Source organism: Coenobita brevimanus, chromosome 61 (genome assembly GCF_032717465.1).
Source record: "Coenobita brevimanus isolate Jiangsu-jjx chromosome 61, ASM3271746v2, whole genome shotgun sequence".
NCBI lineage: Eukaryota > Metazoa > Arthropoda > Malacostraca > Decapoda > Coenobitidae > Coenobita > Coenobita brevimanus.
This window is the reverse complement of record NC_137014.1, coordinates 352672-379015: the sequence shown is the minus strand read 5'-3', so window position 1 is coordinate 379015 and position 26344 is coordinate 352672. Positions and strand designations below refer to the sequence as shown.

General features: G+C 41.6%; 1 protein-coding gene across 1 annotated transcript; it reads right to left on the bottom strand.

Annotated features, from left to right (window-relative positions):
* Positions 1 to 1612: 1612 nt before the first annotated feature.
* On the bottom strand, positions 1613 to 26344 carry IFT57 (intraflagellar transport 57). The gene is made up of 9 exons (XM_080275266.1): positions 26281 to 26344; positions 25742 to 25910; positions 24700 to 24862; positions 15837 to 15955; positions 14992 to 15166; positions 13393 to 13501; positions 6560 to 6756; positions 3628 to 3772; positions 1613 to 1791 (listed from the first exon to the last, which is right to left on the bottom strand). Exons 2-9 carry the CDS (start codon positions 25906 to 25908, stop codon positions 1613 to 1615), a joined length of 1254 nt encoding a protein of 417 aa, XP_080131392.1. The 5' UTR covers positions 25909 to 25910; positions 26281 to 26344.

Genomic DNA, 26344 nt, shown 5'->3' with positions numbered 1-26344 from the left:
AGTACAAAGCATACTATGTACTCACCTAGTGTTGGCATCAATGGAGGGTATTGCACACCATGCAGTACAGTTCAGTGCACTTAGTCTCCATGTAGTCCAGTGGAAGTAATTACAAGATACAGTAATTTCAGAATCACAAAAGAACACTAGGACATGAAGCATTGTGAGGCAACAAGCTTTGCAACAACAAAAAGTAAGGCATGAGAGGCCAAAGAGTAAGTCTTAGCACCAGGGTTTTGTCATAATGGTAACAAGAGCAGAATGTATAGATACGTCTTCACGGAACGAAAACCATGAGAGATACAGAATGTAGGCTCGGCGTGCCAGGGGCCACTCCCACAATGAATTCCAATTGGCTGGCGTGTTGCAGGCCTTCTCATTTGCTTGTGCATTGTGGAATTTTCCCAGGCACCGGCTGACTAGTGCAGACAAGTGGTTTGTATGCCTTGCATCCTAATAATGCATAGAACTGTTGGTTACTTCCCGTTTTGGCACAGGATGATGCATAATTTTGCCGGACATTGCTTTAATATAGCCATGCCAACAGCACCAGAAATTGTGTTCGGCCAGATACTGCAACAACGGATAACTGAGAGTTTACTCATACAGTATATTTATTTTGCTTAGTTATCAAAAATATGGTAGCATCCACAAAGCTCACAGCAAATGGCAGTTCATGTCACTGCTACCAACTGCCTGAATGACGCAAAGAAGAACACACCAAAACTTGAACCTTTCAGCAGATGTTTTCACCAATTTTCAGGACATGACTCTTGTCTTTGATTGTACATCCAGTACATGGTGGGAGATGCCAGATTCTGTCTAACTATGAGTACAGGGTAATTATACATAAAACATGGTCTGCCAGTCAAAAATGGGCCAAAGCCAGTGTTTTCACTGAATAAAAGGTGCTTACCAGTACGATAAAACTTGTACAGCAAATAGCTCTTCCAAGACCAGCAACTGATGGTGTGTGTGTGGTGAAATGCTGAGGTATGGGGGTGAGACTGTTGTGGAGTGGATATGGAAGTTGTGTAGACTGGCTTGGGAAGAGGGAAGGGTTCCAGAGGACTGGAAATCAGGTATAATTGTTCCTTTATACAAAGGAAAAGGGGAGAGAGAAGTATGTGGTAACCATAGGGGTATTTGCTTTCTTAGTGTGACTGGAAAAATATATGGTAGAATACTCATTGATAGGGTTAGGCATATGACAAAGGAGCTAGTTGGAGAAGAACAAGGGGGATTTAGGAAGGGAAAAGGATGTGTAGATCAGGTATTTGTTCTGCTCACAGCAGGCATTTTCATTGGCTCAAGAGTTTTGGGATTTTTCTAGGCACTGGTTGGCTACCGCTTATGAGACGGTTGAGACACCTCGATGCCGGATATTGCATAGAACTGTCTGTTACATCCTCTTTCAGCATCAGATGTTGTATAATATCACCGGATATTGCTTTAATAGAGCCACGATAACTGCACCAGACATTGCAGCAACAGATAACTGGGAGTTTACTGTAAAGTAGATACAGGTATATATTTTTACTTATAATATACTGTAATGAGAATAAACTAGAGAAAGTGGCAAATAACACAGTACACACCAAATCTGAAAGACTCAGAAAAGACCCATATCCATATTGTTATAGACAGGCTCATTAAGGACACGCTGTAAGTTGCTTTTGTCCTTTAGTTTAGCCTGTAGTAATTTCTGCTCCACGACTCCAATACGCACATCCATCGCAGTAATCTCTTGCTTCACTCGAGTCAATGCCTTACGAATATTCACCAGGGGAGCTGCAGAAAAATAAAACATTAGAAAACATGAAGCCACTAATCAAATTACAATCGACCATTATGAGAACCAGCAAAGAGAGAGCACAAAAGCATATGTATCAATAAAGCACCCAGTGAAATGGGTCACATAGGTCTTTGTAACCTTCATTCAAATATGTAATCAAAAATCATCTGCATACTGTACATTTTTTTTCAATGTTTTCTTGATGTAGACAGAAGATTCAAAACAGCTAAAAATTAAAGGATAATTTTATATATACAGTAAAACCTCAATACAATGGACTTCAATAGACCAGAATTACCTCTTATCGGAATTGAGGAGCTACAGGACTAAATTCTTATATATTGTAAAAAGTCTGGTAAAGCCAGAAGTAACCGGACTTCCTGACCACATCAGCTATATTCACCACAATAAGGTAAATAAAAGACATGTCTATCAGTGTACAGTACAGAATTATTATATATAATACAGTATAACATTTCATGACTAGTGAATCCATAACACAGAACAGTATTGTAACTGGAATAAAAACCGTTTAAAAATCTATCCATCTATCTATAGCCCGACGCCCTAATCCCGCAAAGGGTGGCCACAGACAAAACGCCTCCAAGTCGCTCTGTCACCCACCATTTGACTACCCTCCCCCCAACTCACCCCCCCCTCCCTCATATACCTCTCAACTCCATCCCTCCACCTCTTCCTCGGTCTACCTCTCCCTCTCCCTCCCTCCACCTCACCTACATACACCCTCTTGGTCAGTCTTTCATTCTCCATTCTCTTCACATGTCCAAACCACCTCAGTGTATTTCTCCTAATCTTCTCAACCACATCCACATCCACCCCACATCGTTCCTTCACTTCTTCATTCGTCAACCTGTCCCTCCACGTCACTCCACATGCTCCTCTCAAGTAACTCATTCCACTGCTCTCACTCTTGACTTGTTCCCCTCTTGCAAGGTCCATGCCTCGCTTCCATACGTCAGGGTAGGGATCACGATACTATCATGCAGTGACTTCTTGACTTCCATACTCACCTCCCTATTTCTCATCACTGCTTTCAGTGTACCAATGACCTTCCTTCCCTGCTGTACCCTTTCACGCACTTCATCCCCCAAAGTTCTATCCTTACTCATCACACTACCCAAGTACTTGAATGCACTCACATTCTCCATATCCTCACCATCCAACCTCACTGCACACTCTGTGACTTCATTCCTCTCAAACACCACTTTTGTTTACATTAACTTGCAGATTCCTCCTCCTACACACTGTCCCAAATTCATTTACCAAACCTTGCAACTCCCATTCATCTTCACTCAAAAGTACTGTATCATCAGCAAACAGCAACACCGGAAGCTTCCAAATCTCACCCTCATTCATTAGAGCCACCCCCAAATCCACTGCCCTACCCTGCACCTCCTTTACAACCCCCGTTTAAAAATAATTGGTGCAATCCAAACTAATGTCTGATATATCGGAAAAAGTTTGGGTTAGCAGGGGGAAGTCTGGATGCAGCATTTATCGGACTTTTGCTTTTTTTTTTGGGGGGGGGGGGAATGGCTTGGGCCCCAATTAGTCCACTATAGTGACATTTTATTGTATATATATATATACATACATATATATATATATATATATATATATATATATATATATATATATATATATATATATATATATATATATTATATATATATATATATATGTATATACTGTATACATAAATATATAGTATAGAGAGAAAGAGAGAGAGAGAGAGAGAGAGAGAGTATATATACAGTATAGATAGATAGATAGATATACTGTATATGCATGAAGCTTTGTAGTGCACATACTTCCATCAGTCATGCTGGATCCTCTCTCCTCCATCTCGTGCTTGACACAGTCCAGTTCATCTGAGATCTGTGCTAGTTCATGTGACTTCTCCACCAGTTTCCCTGACACCTGACGGTACTGCTCTCGAGTTTCTGATGCAACATTCTGTAGGATGACACATTACAAAGAACAATCAATACTGGAAATTAAATACAGGTATACCCCAGTGTAACGATTCAATTGGTCAGGTAAAAACCTATTGTTAGGCGAGGTATCATGTATTGGGGTAGATTTAACATGTAGGCTAATGTAATGGGATGCGTTTTTCAGCTATGGGTTTCTCCCCGCAACCAAGTTCAAAATCCACCCAAATGAGCTCAAAAACAAGTTTAATGCCAATCTAAATGGCCTAACAGCTTTAAAAGGAGCTAACCTACACCTAACACCTCTAAATAACTCAGGAAAACCAACAAATAAAATCTGAAAATCCTGAAATATAAGTCGGGAAAAAATCAAGCTTAGTAAACTGTACCCCAAAATGACGATGCTCACCCCACCTATGGCTAAAACACATTAATCTAAGTCTAAAAACAGTTTATAAATCAACCCAAACACACAATTTTAGTCTAAAATATCATCAAAATCGGTAAAAAAAAAAAAATCAAAACCCATCGTTAAACCAGGGGTTGGCCATCATTAGGTAGGGTATGGTGGTATCTCTACCCCCATTGTTCAGCCGGGATATCACATCTAGGGGTATCATATATCGAGGTACTGTATACCTGTACTTCATCATCATTATCATCTAATTACCCAACAATCACACACAGTTGTAAAATTAATGAAAAGGAGTGGCTGAAAAATCATAAGCATGAGATATAGGTAAGAAAAAAGCCACGTGGAAACATTCTGTCATGGTCAGCTCTTTGTGAGGGTCCCCAAGAGAAAGCAGTGCATTAATGAGGTGGATTTTGTAAAATCTTGGTTTAAAGTTCGGTTACTGTAGTATGGAACAGAACCTGTAAAGGCAAGTACTGCAACTAGTTTATGTCCCTGGTGGTGTTACAAGGCTGAAAGTTCTCCAGTCATTTCTTAGAGAATCAAAAATGATGGTGCTGGAGAGGGATGCCTCCACATGTTGGCAATGATATAATTGGGCAGCTCCCCTTGGTGGTTATACAGGTGTCCCTCAACTCCTTCCCTGTCTCCTGAAAGGAGGATGGTGGACTACAAAAGAGGGGCAACTTCAGTCTGCAATCCACCAGGTTCAAATCCAGTTAAACCTTGTGCCACAACAACAAAATTTTAATACAGTAAAATTTCACTATAATGGACAAACTGGGGCCCAAGCCATTCCGAAAAAAAAGTGACATTCCAATAAAAACGACATCCAGACTTCCCCTTGCTAGCCTGGACTTTGTCCGATATATCAGACATTAGTCCAGATCGTGCCAATGGTTTTTAAACTAATTTCACTACCACTGCAGTACTGTACTGTATTATACATTCACTATAATAATCAAATGGTATATTATATACAGTAATCCCCCCAACATCTGATGTAATAGAGCCAAAGGCACGTCCGGAAAGTAGTCCTGTCCAGATAGTGGGCCCCAGCCTCCTGGACTTGTACTTATGGACCCTAACTCAGAAAAACACCTATACAACTCCCTCTGGACATGCATAGCACCTATTTAAGACCCAAATCACACCAATAAGAGACATAAAAAACTGAAATAAATGCAAAAGAACCAGAGAATGAGGTTTTAGAGGTGAGTTTATACAATATTAAACATTCTGGGTACTTACAACAAGTCCCTGGCTCCTGGACTGGTTTCAACCAACAGTTTGCAGTCCACAGTTAATCCTTTGCACTCTAAATTCTAATTTCTTAACACTGCACAACACTGTAAATTCCTGTGTGTTCTAGTGGCAAGGTATTGCAGCTTATTCAGTGTTTATTCACAAAAAACGAGCACATGTGGCTCGCATTGCGATAAACATCTGCTCTCCATTGGAGTTAGGCTGTGACTGTTGATGATGGGGTAACAGAGTTGCCAGATCGCAACGGCCACATTACCAAACTCCTCAATTTTCATTACCAAATTTAACTTTTCATTACCAAATTTGTAAAGCTTGCATCTATTCTTCACTAATTACATATACAAGTGGAAATCCATGTAATCACTCTTCTTATAATTAACAGCATGTTGATTATTATCACGCTATATAGGCTACAAAATTAATCAGAGAGGGCAAACAATCCACCATCTCCATCCCGTGTATCCTCATACATGTGAAAAATCTGTTTCGTACTGTATTATTCTGATTCATTACCAAACGAATTTTTCATTACCATATTGTCCACATTTGGTAATGAAAAATACCAAATGGCAACCCTGACAAGGGAGGGGGAGGGGGGAGGAAGGAAGGGGTGAAGGGTCCATGGTGTAACAGCTGTTTGGCGCAACGTGGCAATTTCAAATTACAGTAAGGAAAGAAGTCAAATTTTTTTCGAATTCTTTGCGATTTTTGCCCCATTTTGGGAATATTGGATCCTGAGACGAAATGTCCGGTAACTGGGGATGTCCGGAAATTGGGCGTCCGGATATTACAAGGATTACTGTATAATAGTACACTACTGTAATGTGCACTGATAAACATGACTTTTATTTACCTTATTGTGGTGATTATAGCTGAAGTGGTCAGGCAGTCCAGACTGCTTCTGGCTTTATCGGATGTTTTCCAATATACAGTATAAGAATTTAGTCCAGTAGCTCCTCAATTCCGATAAAAGCAAATTCCGGTCTATTGAGGTCTGTTATATTGAGGTTTTACTGTACTGTTTCAATACTATGGCCATTCCACAGTTTTATTAGCCTACCAGCCCAATAAAGGACAAAAAAAAAAAGGATGGTAAACGTAATACTGTACATTATATTTTCTTCTGACCTGTAGGTTGCGGTACTCAAGCAATAATGGTTCCAACTGTCCATTGAGGTACTTCTCCCTAGAGCTGATCTTCTCCAGACTTCGCGTGATCTCCGAGTGAAGGTTGTCTAGTTGCTTCTGGGTGAAGTTCAGAGTTTCATTGATCTTGGACCGGTGTTCATGCATCTGCTCAATACGTGACCGCCAGTCACGATTATCTGCACAAAGATACAGAACAGTACAGAAAGTCTCATTTATAGCTACTTTGCTTTACACAATCCTCATCATACATCAAGGATGTGTTCTAAAGTAATTGTCACAATTTTTTTTTTTCCAGCAAATGAAATGGTAAGTTGAGGGAAACTGGTGAATCATCTTTAAAGGTAGCAATAAAACTTGAATTGGGAATATTTGTGAACATTAATGTCGACTTGACATACAACAGCTACTTTTGTGTAAAGTTCAATGTCTCACACATCTTAGACTGGTGCTCATGCATCTGCTCAATACTGTATACAAGTGCCAGTCTCGGTTATCTGGTCAAAATCATACTCTCTTCACTTTCATTTGACCTCAAACTGATACCTCTCCATTTTTAATGCTGAGCTGTAACAAGAGATCAACACTAAAATGTGATACTGTACTAATAATGGAGAAGTGCTATGGAAAGATGTACTGTATAGCTGTAGCACTGCCTTATTCTGACATCAGTCTACTGGAACGAAGCTGCTAATAGACATACATCTCCAAATTAAGGTGAAAAACTCAGTTCTCATTTTAGGTCACCTATTTTGGACATTTATAATGCTATAAAATGGACATTAAATAACAGATAAACTGCCTCCAGTCAGGCCCTGTTATATGTTCCTTTTTTTATACTTTTTTCCCATACTATGTCCACAATAAACTACAGAAAGAGATACCTACACATTAGAAGTTTCATTGCTGCCTACAAAGCTGAACCGTCAATTTTCCTCAGCTGATGGTGCCAGTTGTAAGGTGAAAGTTGTGATACTTTAAAACATACTACTGACTTACAGAGCAGGCCACCTGTACTTGGACAAGTGCTCATGCATCTGCTCAATATGCTACTGGAAGTTACGGTAACCAGCACAAAATTACACCACAATATAGTATGTTTTCACTTAAAGTTCTTTCATTTAGACCAATCACTCCAGTGACATCTTTACCACCAGCGATAGTGAGGCTGGTATTGTTTTCAATTTAACTATCTGTTTGTCCTTCTGTCTGTCTGTGTTTCTGTTAGCACGATAACTTCACAACTGCTCAAGATATCATCACAAAATTTTACAGGTGTGTAGTAGAGAAAAAAATTTATCAAGAAGTCAAAGTTGGTGAAAGGCAGGTCAAGGTCTGTGTGTGTCTTACCATGATAACTTCACAATTGCTCTGTCTGTCCGTGTGTCTGTGTTTGTTAGCATGATAACTTCACAACCACTCAAGACAACATCACAAAACTTTACATGCGTGTAGTAGGGATGAAAATTTCCTAAGAGTTCGAAATTGGTGAAAGTAGGTCAAGGTGTGTGTGTCTGTTACCACAAAAACTTTGCAACTGCTCAAGATTTCATCACAAAATTTTACAGGTGTGTAGTAAGGATGAAAATGTCCTACGAGTTCAAAAATTAATGAAAGTAAAGCTACCGTAAATTGATTCAGGACCTCTCCCCACAAGGTATTAAAAAACACAGAAATCGTAGTATATCACAATGTTTGTTCACGAAATGCCATTCGTTAACATAAAATCATGTTTCCCTTGTTTTTCAAGACCAGTTGGATGCATTTTGGCATGAAATCACTTAGGTCTCTAAAGTAATCCAAGGACATTTCTTTGCACCAAACATTTGTCAGTTCAGTCTTAAGGACAGGTTGTCTAGATTGGGTATCTTCTTCTCTGCCATGATTTTCTTCATCTTTGCCCAGCAGTTTTCTATCAGATTTAGATCCGGACTGTTGCCAGGCCAGTCGAGGACCTCAATCTCATTATCCTGAAGCTATTTTGTCAACTTTGTTGATTTGTGACATGGAGCTGAATCATGCATGAAAAAGTCGCACCCATCGATAGCAAAAAATTATAACAAATGATCTTTCAGAACTTGAATGTACCAGCCACCATTCATCATCAAGCCCTGAGGAAGAAAGTAGAGGCCTCCCCTTCCCATTTCACCTGAGAAACACCCCATACCATTACTGATTGTGGGTGCATAACAGTCAGCACTGTGTAAGCAGGGTCATATTGACTACGGGAGGCAGTGTGACAAACCTTGGCAGAACGCACCTGGAACACTTGAAATGTGCTTTCATCGGAAAATATAACTTTTCTCCACTGATCCGATGTCCAGTGTGCATACTTCTTGGCAAACTGAATGCACTGCTTCTTCATGCGGTCAGTGAGAAGTGGTTTCTTGGCTGCGGTGTGGCTTGGCAAACCCAGCTCCTTCTGCAAGAATCTTCATGACAGTCGACTTGGCGCATCCAGTATGTTCACAAATCGTGTTGATAGGGACATTATCCTGCCTCCATGCAATGATACAGACCCTCTCATCCCTTGAGCAGTACTTTACAGGCATGATGACTCAACTCTAGGAAAATAACAGGGCAAACAGTAATGCATACAAAAAAAGAGGGAAGTGCAAGCTCAGGGTGACAGGAACATATACTCCCACTCTCGCTTCTGGGCAAGCACTGACGTGCTGAGTATTTCACCACCTCCCGTCAACACCAGAGGAGTTGCCAATTACTTCTTGCCCAAAAATTCACTTGAGAGAGGTGGAAACACAAAGCAAAGACAGACAACTCTCCCATAGCAATTCTGTGTGTAGGTCCTAAGCCAATTTGCAGTGCATGTAGGTCAAGGTCAAGGTCATATTCCAAGCGGTGCTAGATAAATATTAGCACGCGGCAGGTGTGATTCCCCTCATGGGGGGCCTCTAGGTTAAATTTCATTTTCCTATCTATCTATTGCCAGACGCCTTAGTCCCATAAGGGGTGGCCACAAACAAATCGCCTCCATGTCGCCCTGTCCCCCGCCATTTTACTGCCCTGCTCCCAGCTCACACGTCCATCTCTCACATACCTCTCCACTCCTTCCCTCTATCTCAACCTTGGCCTCCCCCTCCCTCTCCCCCCTTCCACCTCACTCACATACACTCTCCTCGTCAGTGTCTCGCTCTTCATCGTCTCCACATGGACAAACCACCTCAGTGCCTCAGTGTGTTTCTCCTAAAGCTACCTATCACATCCACATCCACACCACACACGCTCCTTCACTTCCTCATTTGTCAGTCTGTCTCTCCATGTGACTCCACATGCCCCTCTCAAACAACTGATTTCCACTGCTCTCACTCTTGACTTGTGTCCCTCCAACAAGGTCCAAGCTTCACTTGCATACGTTAGAGTTGGTATCACAATAGTGTTATGCAGTGACTTTTTCACTTTCATGCTCACTTCCCTGTTCCTTATCACTGCTTTAAAAAAACCAGCAACCTTTCTTTCTTGTTGTACCCTTTCAAGCACTTCACCCTCCAAACTTCCATCCCTACTCATCACACTACCCAAGTACTTAAAAATGCACTCACATTTTCCATTTCCTCATCATCCAACCTCACTGTATATTCACTGACTTAATTTCTCACAAAGGCCAAAACTTTACTCTTCCCTACATTCACCTTCAGATTCTGTTTCTTTCACACTCTCCCAAACTCATCCACCAAGCCCTGCAGTTCCTGTTCGTCTTCACTTGACAACACATCATCATCTGCAAACAACAGTACAAGGAGTTTCCAAACACTGCCTTCTCTCATTAGGGCCACTCCAACATCCACTGCCCTACCTTGTACCTCTTTTATAACCCCATCCATATATATTTTGAACAACCATGGAGACATGATATATACCTCTTTCAATCCAACCTTTAAACAGAAAAATTAACGCAGTTCACTATCCACATGCACTGCAGCCTTAGCACTCTCATACATACTCTTCACTGACTTCAACAACTTCCCATTTACTCCATATATTCTTAACACTTTTCACAATCCTTGTCTATCTGCCCTGTCATTTGCTTTCTCCAAACCCATGAAGGCCGCATACAACTTCTTTCCCTGCTGTAGAAACTTTTCCACTAAAGACCTCTTCCCTTCCTAAAACCTCCCTGTTCTTCTCCAACTAATTCCACTGTTATTTCCCTAACTCTGTCAACATGTATCTTACCTTATACTTTTCCTATTACAGTAGGGCCACGCAACTTATGTTTTTTTGACTAGCGATTTCAAGTCTAGCGATAGGATAGAAACTGTCTTCAGCTTCATATCTTGTAACAAAAACCTTGAAACTAGCGACTCTGTGGCAATCATTGCCTGGCGAGCGAGCCACGAGGCACATTTCAACTAGTTTTCCTAGTGAGCGAGTCTCGTCTAGCGAATGAGCCACACCTAGCGAGCGGGTCATATGGCATGTTTGATGTTGCCCCATTCAGCCCCACTGAACCTAACGGCTATGAAGGGTTTGAAAGTGATGATGAGATACTACAGGAGATACGGAGAAAGGCTGGTACTTGAAAGGGTGGCAATGGTGAAGAGGAGGGTGGCAATGGTGGAGAAGAGGGTGGCGATAGTGGTGGTGGTACTTACTCCCAGTATGCATGTGCACTCCCAGCTCCCAACTTCTTCTTTCAAGAAACTGCATTCTGAGCATTTAATGGCGACTTTTTGTTGCTTTGTCCTATTAATTATAATAACTATATAAAAATGTGACTATTTAGTGGATAAAAGTAGACAAAAATGGAAAAATAATCGAACTTTCTAAATGTTCCAGTCTATTTTTATTATTCACTATATAAAGTTTGCCTCCAAACTAGCGGTTTCATGAATAGTGAGGTTTCATCAGTCTCTTAAGATCACTAGTTGCGAGGCCCTACTGTACAGTACACTATGAAGACAAATACCACACACTTCTTTCTCCCCAATTGCTTTGTACAGGGGAATATTTATATCTGACTTCCAATCCTCCGGGACTACCTTCCTCCCAGGTCAATCTGCACATCTTCCACATCCATTCTACTACTATCTCTCCCCCATGCTTCAGCATTTCACCACACACTCCATCAATTCCTGGGGCTTTCCCCATTTAGACTTTCTTCATTGCTTCCACAACTTCCATCCTACTGATTTCTTCCTCTCTTCTCACATTCCTCTGTCTCCCAGCCATTCCCCAGCCACTTACACTCACATTATTTTCATTCTCTGTGTTCAACAATTCCTTAAAGTGTTCTCTCCATCTGCTCACTTTTTCTCCCTTTTCCACCAGTAATCTACCATTTTTATCTTTCATTCCCCAACTGACTTCTTTAACACCCCATCTAACACCAGAAAATCTGTCTCAACTACAGGCACATATTTCAAACAGGTGAGGTTGGATATAACCCTCATTAACTCCTTCACTACAAAATGTTAATCTTATGCTGGGTAAAATAATACAACTTTTAAAAGAATAAATCAACAAAGCACATCACCAGACTGAGCAGGTTGACACTGTCACTGAAGGCAATTGTCATTAATAGTCAGGGATGTGTTCAAAAATATCACAATATCTTCCTTACAACTGGTACTGACATTTGGGAGAAATTGGCAAATCAACTTTAAAGTAGCAACAGAACTTCAGTGATGAATACTGTATTTGTGTACAGTACTGTGCACTTAATAGCAAAAAGAACAGTTGCTTCTGGAGAAGTTATGGATCCTTTTGATCCTGGAGTGGTAGCCATGCATTTGCTCAATACGTGAACACATTCTTGGTTATCTGCACAAAGAAAACAGTATGGTACTGGAAGAGTAGGTCTTCATATTAAGGTGTTAAACTGCATGCACTGTATGTTTGTAACAGACAGTTCTTGTTAGAGGTCAGGGATGTGCAACACCTTTCTTGCTCAATCAGGAACCCCAGCACCCCTGATGGGACAATAAAAGTGTTACACCATAGTAGTAGCAGTAGTTATAGTGGAGAAGTAAATGGTATCACTGTGCTGAAGATGGATGCCTTATGTGATGGCACTGATATAACCCCATGGCTCTGCTTCCTAGTTATATAAATGTTCCTCAACTCCTTCCCTATCCCTTCAACACAGATGATGCTGAACTGCAGAAGGTAAACTTCAGCATGTAATCCATGAGATCATCATCCAGATAAGCCTGGGGCCACCACAACAACAACTATAAAATGTAAAAAATGGCACAGCTATCAGCTTTATTAGCTATGAAACTTCACCAGACAATTCTTCTGTACCTTATTGCTGACTTACTGGCAAAAAAAGAAAACCATCATCATCATCGCCTAATCCTGTGTTGCCCCATGAACTACGTAGGAACCCGGGGCTAGGTATGGTCCTCACATTTAAGACGACAATGACCAGCCTCATTCATCCCTGAGTGGCATTACGTGGGCAATAAACCCCAAACACCCCTTGGATATAAGCCTGCACAGGCTCAATCCAGTTGGAGCACCATAATTTGGTTACATGGTTACCACCCAGCGTAGTAAATGATTTCCTGGTGTACAGGAAAACATTTGGCTTGTCACTCAGTGTCTAGTCACCAGTAGATAGGAGGAGGAGGAGGAGGAGGAAAGAATGAAGGAAAGAAAGACAGAAGAGGACGGAAAGAAAGAAGGAAGAGAGGAAAGGGGGGTCACCCAAGAGTAATAGTAAATCAAGTGAGTAGATGGTGAGTGCAACATAATAATAAAATATTAAACACAGGTACTGTATATATAAAAAGGTTTAACTGTAAAGCTGCAAAGCAGCAGTAGTATCAGTAGTGAAGCCAACAGTATCATACCTGCCCTGACAGTAACCTTAAGTTGTGGCAGGACACGTTCAACTTCCAGACGCCACTCATCCCATGTTGTATTGGAGTGTAGGATTTCCTCAGGCCATGCTTCAGTCTCCTGGTAAATCATCATCACCATCATCACACTATTATTATTATTATTATTATTATTATTATTATTACTATTTTATTATTACTATGCAGGTGAGGTGGAGGGGGGGGAGAGAGAAGGGGAGGTTAAGGATGAGATGGAGGGATGGAGTGGAGGGGTATACGAGAGAGGGGGAGTGTGAGCTAGGAGAAATGCAGTGAAGTGGCATTGGACAGGGCGACATGGAGGTGCTTTGTTTGTGGTCACCCCTTATAGGATTAAGGCATCTGGCAGTAGAGAGATAAATAAATTATTATTATCATTATTATTGTATTATTAATTGTTCATCATCATCATCATCATCACCACCACCACCACCACCACTTTCATCTCTATCTATCTATCTATTGTCAGACACCTTAATCCCATAAGGGATGGCTACAAACAAATCACCTTCATGTTACCCTGTCCCCCGCCATTTCGCTGCCCTGCTCTCAGGTCACACACACCCTCTCTCATATACCTCTCCACTCCATCCCTCCATCTCATCCTTGGCCTCTCCCTCCCTCTCCCCCTTCCACCTCACTCACATACACTCTCCTTGTCAGTCTCTCACTCTCTATCCTCTCCACATGGCCAAACCACCTCAGTGTGTTTCTCCTAACACTTCCTATCACATCAACACCACAATGCTCTTTCACTTCCTCATCTTCCTCATTTGTCAGTCTGTCTCTCCATGTGACTCCACATGCTCCACTCAAATAACTCAATTCCATTGTCCTCACTCTTGACTTGTGTCCCTCCAACAAGGTCCAAGCTTCACATCCATCCGTTAGAGGTGGTATCACAGTACCGTTATGCAGTAACTTTTTCACTTTCATCATCTGAATATCAGTGACCCTACAGACAGTAGGTGCCGTGACAATGCTGCTGGTTTCTGATTGGCTGGCGAACTGAATGCCATGTTTGTCTCCCACCTGCAGTCCATGCTGAACTTTTCGATCCATAAAATGTCGCTACTGTTGAGGTACACTAAACCTGCTGCAGAAATCACAATACAGTAATCCCTCATTTATCTGGACGTGCAGTATCCCGACCCGTTCATTACCCGGATACTGGACCTTGGCATATTAAACCATTATCCCAATTTACATGCTATTATCCAGATATAAAAGTCCTTGAGAACTTCGGCCTGCCAGCCAACACGTTCAAACATTCGGCATCATGGCCACTGGGCTGGAGCCGTGAGCGGGAAAGAGGTGGTAACCCACAACCAGAGCTAAAGTGTCCGTCAGCCCTTGTACTGAATGGTCAAAGCCACCTGCTGAGGGCCAGAATTTCAAGTTACAAATAATGCTGCCAGGAATTTCATTTGGGTGACAAGACGAGAGGCATGGATTCTGATTTGGGGGCTTCCCAAAGAATGTTATTAAACTCAGCCATCTGCTGTGATGGATAATGATTAATGATGCATTCTGAATAATGCACAGATGGATAATTATGAGTTTACTGTATACCTTATTCATACTTAAAGCCTTAAGGTCATCCATGTGTAGAATATTCTCCTCCTCTTCATCCTCTTCATCATCAAATTCTGCCATCATCTCCTCCTCTACCTTATCCAGAGTCAATTCTGCTTCATCCTCCACATCACCATCCTCTCCACCTGTGTCCTCAGCTGGATAAATGGGCCTGATGGAGGAGAAGGATGATATAATGCATACGTTGTGCAATGCTCCATAATGTGCTTTATGTCAACTGGGCCTATTGTACAAGTGAAGCACATGTCATTTATAATTCCACCTAACCAAAATCTAAACCAGTAACTGAGAAGGGCTGGGTGATGTCCTGATCTAACCCTGGGTAAGTGAACTCAATCAGCTCTATTTAAGGATGTCTCTGATAGGTGAATGTTGGGAAAGGGGGCAGGGAGTATAGTGTTCTAATCAAGGTGCTGTACTCCCAGGATGTGAGATGAGTACTGTATGTGGGTATTTCTTCACGATGGTAGTCTAGCTTTACAATGAAGATTTTGTAAAGTAAGTTAGAATGGCAATGGTTATGATTAAGTACGATCAATAGTTAAGTCTAGCATTATAAACATCATGCAAACACAAGGCTGGTGGTACTGATGGTTCCACTGCCCTGTTGTGTTAACATCCTCAGCTCCCTCCCTATTTCCCAAAAGGAAGATGGTGAAGTGCAGGAGAAGGGTACCTTCAGCCAGCCGTCCACCGGGTTCATGTTTAGATGAGCCTGGGGTCACAACACTGACAACAACAAAAGTGAAGCCAAGCATTAAAAACACCATACAAACACAAGGCTACAGGAACACAAACAAATCCACAAAACACACACTCACTTTTTCCAGATGAAGTTTGTGTGTTTAAGAGCGAAGTCAGCAAGGCGGTCCAACACAAAAATGGCATGTTCTCCACAACCAGTCTTCAGCTTGCTGGGTGGGAAGTCTACTGTCATTCCCTAAAAATAAGAGAGACGAAACATTGTGATTTAGTGGTTAGAATGCCCTGGTCTGAGTGATGGCCTTGGATAAGTTCAATCCCCAACAGGTCTATCTATCTATTGCCAGACGCCTCAATCCCGTACGGGGTGGCCACAAACAAATCGCCTCCACGTCGCCATGTCCCCCGCCATTTCCCTGTCCTGCTCCCAGCTCACACCCTCCTCTCTCATATACCTCTCCACTCCATCCCTCCATCTCATCCTCGGCCTCCCCCTCCCTCTGCCCCCCTTCACCTCACTCACATACACTCTCCTTGTCAGTCTCTTACCCTCCATCCTCTCCACATGGCCAAACCACCTCCGTGTGTTCCTCCTAACACTTCCTATCACATCCACATCCACACCACAATGCTTCTTTATATCCTCATTTGTCAGCCTGTCTCTCCATGTGACTCCACAGGCTCCTCTTAAATAACTCATTTCCACTGCTCTCACTCTTGACTTGTGTCCTTCCAACAAAGTCCAAGCTTCACTTCCATACGTTCAAGTTGGCATCACAATACTGCCATGTAGTAACTTTTTCACTTCCATGCTCACTTCCCTGTTTCTTATCACTGCTCTCAAGGAACCAGCAACCTTTCTTCCTTGTTGTACCCTTTCAAGTACATCACCCTTCAAACTTCCATCCTTACTCATCACACTCCCCAAGTACTTAAATGTACTCACATTTTCCATTTCCTCACCATCCAACCTTGCTGTACATTCACTGACTTCACCTCTCTCAAAGACAATCACCTCACTCTTCCCTACTTTCACCTTTAGATTCCATTTCTTACACACTCTCCCAAACTCATCCACCAAGCCTTGAAGCTTCCTTTCGTCTTCACTTAGCAACACACTATCATCTGCAAACAACAGTACAGGGAGTTTCCACACACTACCCTCTCTCACTAGGGCCACTCCATCATCCACTGCCCTACCTTGTATCTCTTTTATTACCCCATCCATGTACAGACTGAACAGCCATGGAGACATGACACATCCCTGCTTCAACCCAACCTTAAAACCGAAAAATTCACTCAGTTCACCATCCACACGCACTGCAGCCTTAGCACCATCATACATACTCTTCACAGCAATCAACAACTTCCCATCTACTCCATATACAGTATTCTTAATACTTTCCACAATCCTTGTCTATCCACCCTGTCATATGATTTCTCCAAATCCATGAAGGCCACATACAACTCCTTTCCCTTCTCTAGAAACTTTTCTCTTAAAGATCTAGGAATGAATACCTGATCTACACAACCTCTTCCCTTCCTAAAGTCTCCCTGTTCTTCTCTAACTAATTCCTCTGTTATTTGCCTGACTCTGTCAGTAAGTATCCTACCGTATACTTTTCCTATTACACTAAGAAGACAAATGCCCTTATGATTACCCCACACTTCTTTTTCCCCTTTCCCTTTGTATAAGGGAATAATCATATCTGACTTCCAATCCTCTGGGACTCGACCTTCCTCCCAGGCCAATCTGCACATCTTCCATATCCATTCTACTACTATCTATCCCCCATGCTTCAGCATTTCACCACACACTCTATCAATTCCTGAGGCTTTCCCCAATTGGACTTTCTTCATTGCTTCCACGACTTCTATCCTACTGATTTCTTCCTGTCTTCTCACCTCCCTCCTTCTTCCAAGCATTCCCCAGCCACTTATACTCACATTATTACCATTCTTTATGTTCAACAATTCCTTAAAGTGTTCTCTCCATCTGCTCACTTTTTCTCCCTTCTCCCCTAGTAATCTACCAATTTTATCTTTTACTCCCCTACTAACTTCACTGCCACCCTGTCTTACTCTCTTCACCTCTTTCCAGAACATTTTCTTACAGTCCCTCCACTTGATAGTCAAATTCCTTCCAAATTCCTCATCCACCCTCTTCTTACTCTCTCATACTAATCTTTTCACCTCTCTCTTCCTTTCTACATATAACTCTCTCTTCTGCCTCTCAACTTCTTCCATGCCCCTATTTCTCATCCAATCATTGTATGCTTTCTTCTTTTGTGCCACAGCCTGTCTCACCTCTTCATTCCACCATGCTGTTCCTTGCACCCCCTTCCGTCTTCTCTTCACCCCACATACCACATCACATGCTGCACATATTTCTTCTGTGAATATCTTGCACACTCCTTCTACGTCCCCCATCTGCTCCAATTCATATTTACCCAATCGTTCCTCCACTTCTCTCTTATATTCTGCCTTTTTCTCTTCCTCTTGTAACATTTCCACTCTCCTTGCAACTACTCCTTCCTACCATCCTTCCCTTCTTCTATTTCTCCATCTTACTTGGATCTTGATTCTGGCCACCACCAAGTAGTGGTCAGAAAGTCCACTCCCCCAACCTCTATAAGCCCTTGCATCCATTACACATCTTTGCATCCTTTCATCCACACACACATAATCAATCATTGCCTTCCTTTCATTCAGTTCACCACCCACCCTTCTCATCACTCGCCATGTATACCTGTGGATCATTTTGTGCCTGATGAGGGTATTGGCTATCACCAACCCCCTCCCGGCACAAATGTCCACTAACACACTGCCATTCTCATCTATCTCAGCAGGCACACATCCACTCACCAACTATTCCATCCACCATGACATTCCCTACTTTGCCATTCATATCACCAATCAAAAACACTCTCTCATTCCTTCCAAACTTTTCCATGCACACTTCCACTGTCCAGAACTTCTCTCACTCTGCTTGCACGATCTACCCAAGAGGTGGTTGGAGTTTTCTATCGTGTAATGCCTTCAAGGGAAGTAGGTTGGCCATTTATCTTCACATGAACTGAACTACAGTAGTCTACCCTTGGGCCACTGCACCCACCTTGGAAAGGGTAATATGGAACTGGAGGAATGGTCAGGAAATGGAGATCATGTGTGTCTTCTGATAATTAGGTAACAAGAGTGATGGGCAAGGGTAGAATCTTAAAGGATTAAGTTCGCACAAGGAAACAGCTGGAAAGAAAGGTTCAAGGTTCACTGAGGGCAGTGATAATGAATGGGAAAGTAAGCATGGAAGTAAAGAAGTCACTGCATGGTAATACAGTATTGCAATTCCATCTCTAATGTATGGAAGTGATGCTTGGACTTTGCTGAATGGGTGAGGTGGACATGAATGGGGAGTTATATGGTGACAATGACAGACAAACGGGGAAGTGAAGGAATGTTGTGGTGTTCATGTGGACTACTGTTGTTGTCATTCTTGTTGCTTAACCCCAGTCTGTCTGGCCAAGCAGACCCATCAACCCCAAGTAAGCAACTGCTTCTGTGGGGACATCCAATCGGTACAGTCGCCAAACTTTCCACCTGGGCCACCTAGCCGCAGGAGGTGAGTAACGGGTGCTGACATCAGTGTATCTGTTTGTTCGTGTGTACATGCTCGATGAAAGTTCGGATCATCAGCTCTCATCTTATGTAGTGAACCTCAGTCAGATTTCACCCCAATATTCAGTTGACAATTTTAGCCGATAGAATTTCAAAGGAACTTCTTGAAAGTATTGGGTAATGCGAGTATTGAAAACTACAAGTAAAATACTCTAAAAGACCACATCTTTACATATATTACATATTTATAAAAGTATTCTTTTTCATTATTACATGATAAACCCATGGCTAAAAACTGTCTACTGAATATTGGAGGGAAGAGCCATCGCATGACCAGTCCTTATGGTAGAAAAAAAGGCACCGGTGTCTGACTGTTAGTTATGCATTTCGCCAGTCCTGGGTCAGTCTCGATTAAACCTATTGAAATACTGTACCATTCTTGATCCGAGACATGATTAGATAAGTTAGCCCATTAATCGTTACAGGATTACTCACTGGGCGAATATTAATTTAAACCAAGTAGGAGAGATAGGAAGTAGATGTCGGAGGTTGAAACTCATTCGTTGAGGCAGCATGCTGCCTCGAGTCAGCCGATCCGTGTGACGTGGTTCCACCCCCGTCAGGAGATATGGGTTTCACCTACTAAACACCAAGCCCTTATCATATGACCAAGGTCTTAGTAGCAGCCAGACAACAACCAACATCACATATCTTCGCACCCTGGGCCTCGGTGACGGGCGCTAAAGCGCCTAGGTTCATGGGATAAAAAAGTAAAATAAAAAAAAATAAAAAAACAGTGTTCCAGCCTGTAATGATAACTTCATGTTGGTTATGTTGCATTTACCAATCACCAAAGGAATATCACAGGCAATGGTGATGTAAATGTCCCACCAATTCAGCAACTGTGCTTAGTACGACTGGAAGCTTTTACATACTGTGATGGAAAGGTGGTGTCTTCATCTTCCTATATTGTGAGATAAAGTTGTTCGGTGAATAATCGATATGTGTAAATGCGTGACGTCACACATAAGCGGCACTGCTCACAATCAGTTTTCTTTGTAATGTGTGATTCAGTCATTCGACAGATGAGTGGACTATAAAGGTATGCTGTATTAACCACAGTCACATGAAATATGATATGGTAAGTCATCATCATTGCTGATATAATACCACATTCGACAACAGTATGTATAAACTCTTCGCCTGTTGAAGTGACAGTATTTTAACCTCCTACCTCTTCGTGGTGCACCACAGAACACATAAAAACATCTACCTGAAGTACCAACAAGGAAATAAGCAACCGTTAACAGTGTCTGAACATTATCCTAATGTTTATTGGTCAGTGTCACTCATGATGTGAATATGGCAGGTAATCTTACTTGTAACTGGATGTCGATGTTAGGTAAATGCATTCCTCTTCACCCTATACTGATAATAGTATCAAGTGATAATGCTGTGAAATGGAATTACTGATATAAGGAGATACAGTAGTGTGAGAAAGAAAGGCTTGAAGTGATTCCAGGATATAGTGGATTAACATGTTATGGTAACAATGTAAAACCAATACAGAAAATAAAATGTTTAGTATTGTTAAGACTGCAAATATTTAGTAGATTGCTAATGGATCTCAGAAACTAGTTCAGCAATTATTATCACTGTCGGTATAAATAACGTAACCCCCCCTCTCCATCCGGTGCCTCCCCTGGCCTTCACTATGCCAAGCTCCCCCCATAAGCAGCCCTTCCACCTGCTCGACCAGTTACAGGAAACCGGTCGCATGGAATTGTTGCCTGCCACAGGTTGTACGGACCAAGGCCAAATAAGTATAGTATAATATATATTATTGTATTATACATAGTAGTATATGTTTATATCATAATATTATATATATACAGTATTACCTTATTATAAAATTAATATAGTCATATGTATTTGGCCATGGCCAGCGCGACCTGTGGCACACCGCTCGCTGGTGCAGTGGTAACGTTCTTGCTTGCCAACTGGTGGACGGGAGTTCGCGCCTCGCTCAGGTTGCGAAAAGTTTCACTGACGAAGTGGGTGGTTACTGTTCCCCTTGAGCAAGGGGACGGGTGTGTGCATGTGTGAAGGTCACAGCCTTGCCCTTAGATCGGACTATATGAGCTCTCAGCTCCCTTCCGGGAGGGTAAAAAGCTGACGATCATGACCATCAAGTGATCCTGGCCGACCCGGTGAATTACAACAATTTTCCACGCGACCAGTTTCATGCAGCTGGCTGAGTTGATGGAAGAGCCACCTTATTCCTGTGACATTTTTCTCCTAACCCAATTCTGTACCCAGCCATCTATGGGATGAACTCTGACTGGCGGAGGTTCATCACAGAAGAAGAGAGTTGATGATCCGAACTTTTGTCGAGCATGTACACACGAACAAACAGATACACTGTTGCCATCACCCGTTTCCCACCTCTCGCAGCTAGCTGGGCCAGGTGGAAAGTTTGGTGACTGTACATTACAGTACATACATTATATAAGTAACTGGTGCCCCCATGTGATAGACAGCACCTCACCAGGATCCTTCCCTGTGGTGAGGTGCAGGGAAACATGATGAGGTTTGACTCTGGGTGGATGCCACATCTGCTTTGGTCCTCCCAGAGTGCACAGTGCCACCAAATGTAGGCTCCTTGTCAGTGTTCATGTGGATGTGCTGGAAAGTGTTAGGAGAAGCAACTTGGCATGGTATGGCAAGCAGAAAGAATGGAGAGTGAGGGACTCACTAGGAGGGTGTAGGCCTATGTGAGGTGGAGGACGAGAGGGGGGTAAGAGCGACTAAGGATGAGGTGGAGAAATACTGTATATGACTGAGGGTGGTGTGGGCTCGAGACAAAGTGGTCTTTTGGTGGAGGACACCGAAAGGATCTGTCTGTGGTCACCCCTTCCAGAATTAAGCCAAGAGGCTATGGATGGATAGGTAGATTGATAGACAAATAGATAGACAGACAGATATGATAATTTCCAACTACAGTAAATTCTTGGATGAGATTCCTGAACATATTTACAACTTATTTTGTGTCATAACTAGATTTAGTTTTGCAGGAACAAGATACCTGGGATGGTAATGCAATCATCTCTCCTTGTCCCTCTTGTGAAACAAATCTTGTTTGTGAAAGGAATATCGTAATGTAATCAAGACTTTTTACTGTAGAAAGAACATGGAAGGGAGAGTGTAAAATCTTTTCTTGTCTCTTTTCGTTCCTCTAACAGGCTGTTTGTGAACATGGACTCTTGTTATAAGCCAACTTTATTTTTGAGTCATTCTACCTGAGGACATTATTTTTTAAAATTTCATTCCTGCTACCTATGGTACAAAATATATTTTTCTGTTTAACATGGATTTTTTTTTTTTCATTCAATAAATGAGAAAGTGGCCCATTCAGCTGCAAAGACTTATGGTTAATTCTCCTTCCATCAGTTTTCTTATGGCTCTCTGGACCCTACCTCACTCCATCCTTAGGCTGGAAAAGAGGCCTGAATGATGATGATGACGATTGATGATGATGATTGATGATGACGACTGACAATGACGATGATGATAATGATCATCATGATGAAGAAGAAGGGCTTAATGAAATCTATATCTGACACCATTCAGCTCACAATGTCTCAGTAAACTACATAGCACCTGCTAATATTGTACAGTTCCATTGCTACCTATGAAGTTAATTTGAAAGCTTCACCTCACTTACGGTACTGTAAAAGCTGTAAGAAAATGCTATAAGAGTTTGGAATACACCACAGCTTAATAAGAACTGTGTTGCTGTTCTTACTATTTCCCCAGGAACATCTGAACATGAACCTGGTTGAATGTAGACAAGATGCTCATTTCCTGCAGTTCAAACATCTCCTTTTGGGGGACAGGTAGAGAGGGGTAGGGTGCTCGTTCAGTCAACCCTCATTTTTAGCACGTACCATATGAGGCGCTGAGTGGAATAACCTCTCGTGCGCCATTTATAAAAAATGGGAAAAAACACTGCTAAAGTTTGTTTCAAAATGCCATATCTTTTCAACCAATAAATATATTCTGGTGAATTTTTTTTCAAATGTAGCTGAAAACATCTGCTTGCATGTTACAGTATGTAAATCAATGGCATTTTGAAAGAACAATACATTAACAGTGTCTTTCTCCTCTTGCCTGACAACAATGAACTGCATTTTCCCCAAAATGTGTGTTATTGCAAGCCAACCTTACGATGTATGGATATACTTTCACAATATCCATTACTATAGCACAAAACCAGCACAAAAATATAAAATATGGCTAAGAAAATCTGTCTGTATCATACTGCTGCCCGTAACATACTGTTGACCTTGAACACTCATAGTTACATTTTTCTCCCACAATATTGTTATTCTAAAACCATAATAAAAATTAATGAACAATGTTATAAGAATAATAACACTTACATCCTCAAAAATATTGGATTTAATGATTGGCCAGCAACTCAGTACGTGGTGGCCTGTGGCGCTTGAGTGGTTATTACTAGCATTCTGGAACTTCCCCCACATGGAGCTGACAAAAGATCCATGTCTTAACGTGAATACATAAGAAAAATCAACCTTAATACCACTGGAATAACTAAGCCTGATGTTGGTTTCCAAGGTTCAGGACCTGGGGAAGACAATGCTAAACCACAACGATTTTCTGCCTGGATTATTCAGGCTAAATGGACCTAAAGTCCACCTAGCAGGTATAAACACCTTCGTGTGCAGCACGGTCAGTAAGTACCCACTATAAAATGGAATTTTCACCCTTATTGGGAGCATTTTGTCACATGATTCATTACTGTACTAGTAGAAGAGGGTTTGGGGAATTCGTTGGTGTACTTAACTCCAAATGGCCACTGTGGCGGACAAGAGGTTATTCCACTCAGCGCCTCATATTAGAAACATTCACACTCACAAAAAGCAAAAATCCACAGAAAATGAAACCCCATCTTAAGGGTCCCCACAGCTTAGAAACCCTTTGCAAGCACACTCACAAAAAGCAAAACTCCACAGAAAATGAAAACCCATCTTAAGGGTCCCCACAGCTTAGAAACCCTTTGCAGTGTCCCCAGATATCATTAGACATTGTAGTCTACTTGTTGAAAGTGTATTTTAAGATAAGTTAAAAACAAATTTATTAAATCATCCCAAAATACACCTTATGCTAGGGCATTTTGTGATGAATCACTCATCCACGCATAATCAAACAAGGAAAGTGGAAACCATGAAAAATGAGTGATGAATATAACCAATCAGTGAAGCCACCCAGTTTTATTGGTGTCACTGGGTGAAGGAATCCCTTTACAGCACTAAGACTGTCCGTATTGTGGACACATGTACCCACCAGCTGCCTCAGGTGGTCAAGGATACTGGATACAGTGGAGTTTGGGTCATCAAATTCCTGTGGAGGTTCCATCTGGTGGCCAATCTTGCGTATCAGCCAGGCACTCAGTGATGTAAACAGATAGAACTGTTCACCAGGGTTAGTTGCAATGGCAAAATAATGTCTGGAAAAAATGCAGAAATATACAGGTAGAAATTATCATCATCATCATCAACTGCAGCAGCAATGTAAACAGGTAGAAATGTTCACTGGGGTTGGACATGATGGCAAAATAATGTCTGGAAAAATGGCACACATGGTATTACGGATAATGACCATCATCATCATCATCATCATCATCATCATTATCATCATTATCATTCCCACCTAAAGTGGAAAAAGTTAAAACAAAGAACTCTCAATAAGGAAGGTATCATCAGCATTATCACTGTTGTTATCATCATCATTGTTATCATCATCATCATTGTTATCATCATCATGATTGGTACAGTATTCTCAACTTGAAACTGAATATAGACAGGAACTAAGACTATAAAATCACAAGTATATAATATAAGGAAATATCTGTAAAGAGTGGCTAGTGAAATGTCATGCATCCAGTCACGGATCATTCAAGCCTAAAAAGGCCAACAGTCAGTCGGATTAATAACAGAAGAAAGCTGTTATGCACGACATGTGGCACTGAGAAATACTGAAATGAATAAACATTAACTCAACTTGGCAAAGTCTGGGTGAAATGATTCAGAGTATGGCTGGATTATTTCAGGAATGGATTTGTGGGGAAATTAATTTAGTGGAGATGTGACCACATACTGCTACTGCTACATAATGGCACTTTTCATGGAACATCTAGGATATGCACAGGCAATTTGCTACTTTAACCAAACACCTTTAAGTGATGCACATATTTCCAGCTCACAGATGAATGGCAACAGAAAAAACAGAAAAAATAATATTAAAAAAAAGGAATAAATATAAAGTAATAGTGACAAATATCTTTACTCTAGACAAATTGATGTGCATTGAAAGAATCTTGTCTTACCTGCTTAATGGTTTCATTCTGAGCTCCACAACAAATTCCTTATCATAGCTGAGCAATTTGAGTTTATCAAGCAAGTCATCCATCACCACAAATGGCATGTATGCCAAGCCTGGGCCTCCGTCCAGCTCTTCACTGTCCTCCTCTGCTGGTCCTCGTCTTGCACTCATATCTGAAAGATCTGTAAATACGGCATATACAATATACAGTGCAAACTGAAACCCATGGATTGAAAAAATTAGTGACAAAATTTGGGAGAACTCTCTTTAACAATTACAAGTTTATTATAACGATTAAGGGTCATCAAAGTGCAAATAATTTGACAAAATAGTTGCAGTCCCAGGTTCATCTGAATGTAAATCAAGCAAACTGTAGGCTGAATATGTTTCATTCCTGCAGTCCACCATACCCCTTTCCGAGGATAGAGAGTGAGCTGCGAGGTATTTCCCCCCCCACATCCTTGTTTACTTGCTCGATGTCATTATTGGGAGGCTTTAGAGATGTCACCTGGGACGATGTGTAGGGAAGCTCTCACAGGGTACCTTAGTGGACTCTACTGTAGTGTGTGGAGGTTTGGTTGCTGGGTGGACATCTCAGTTGTGTCTC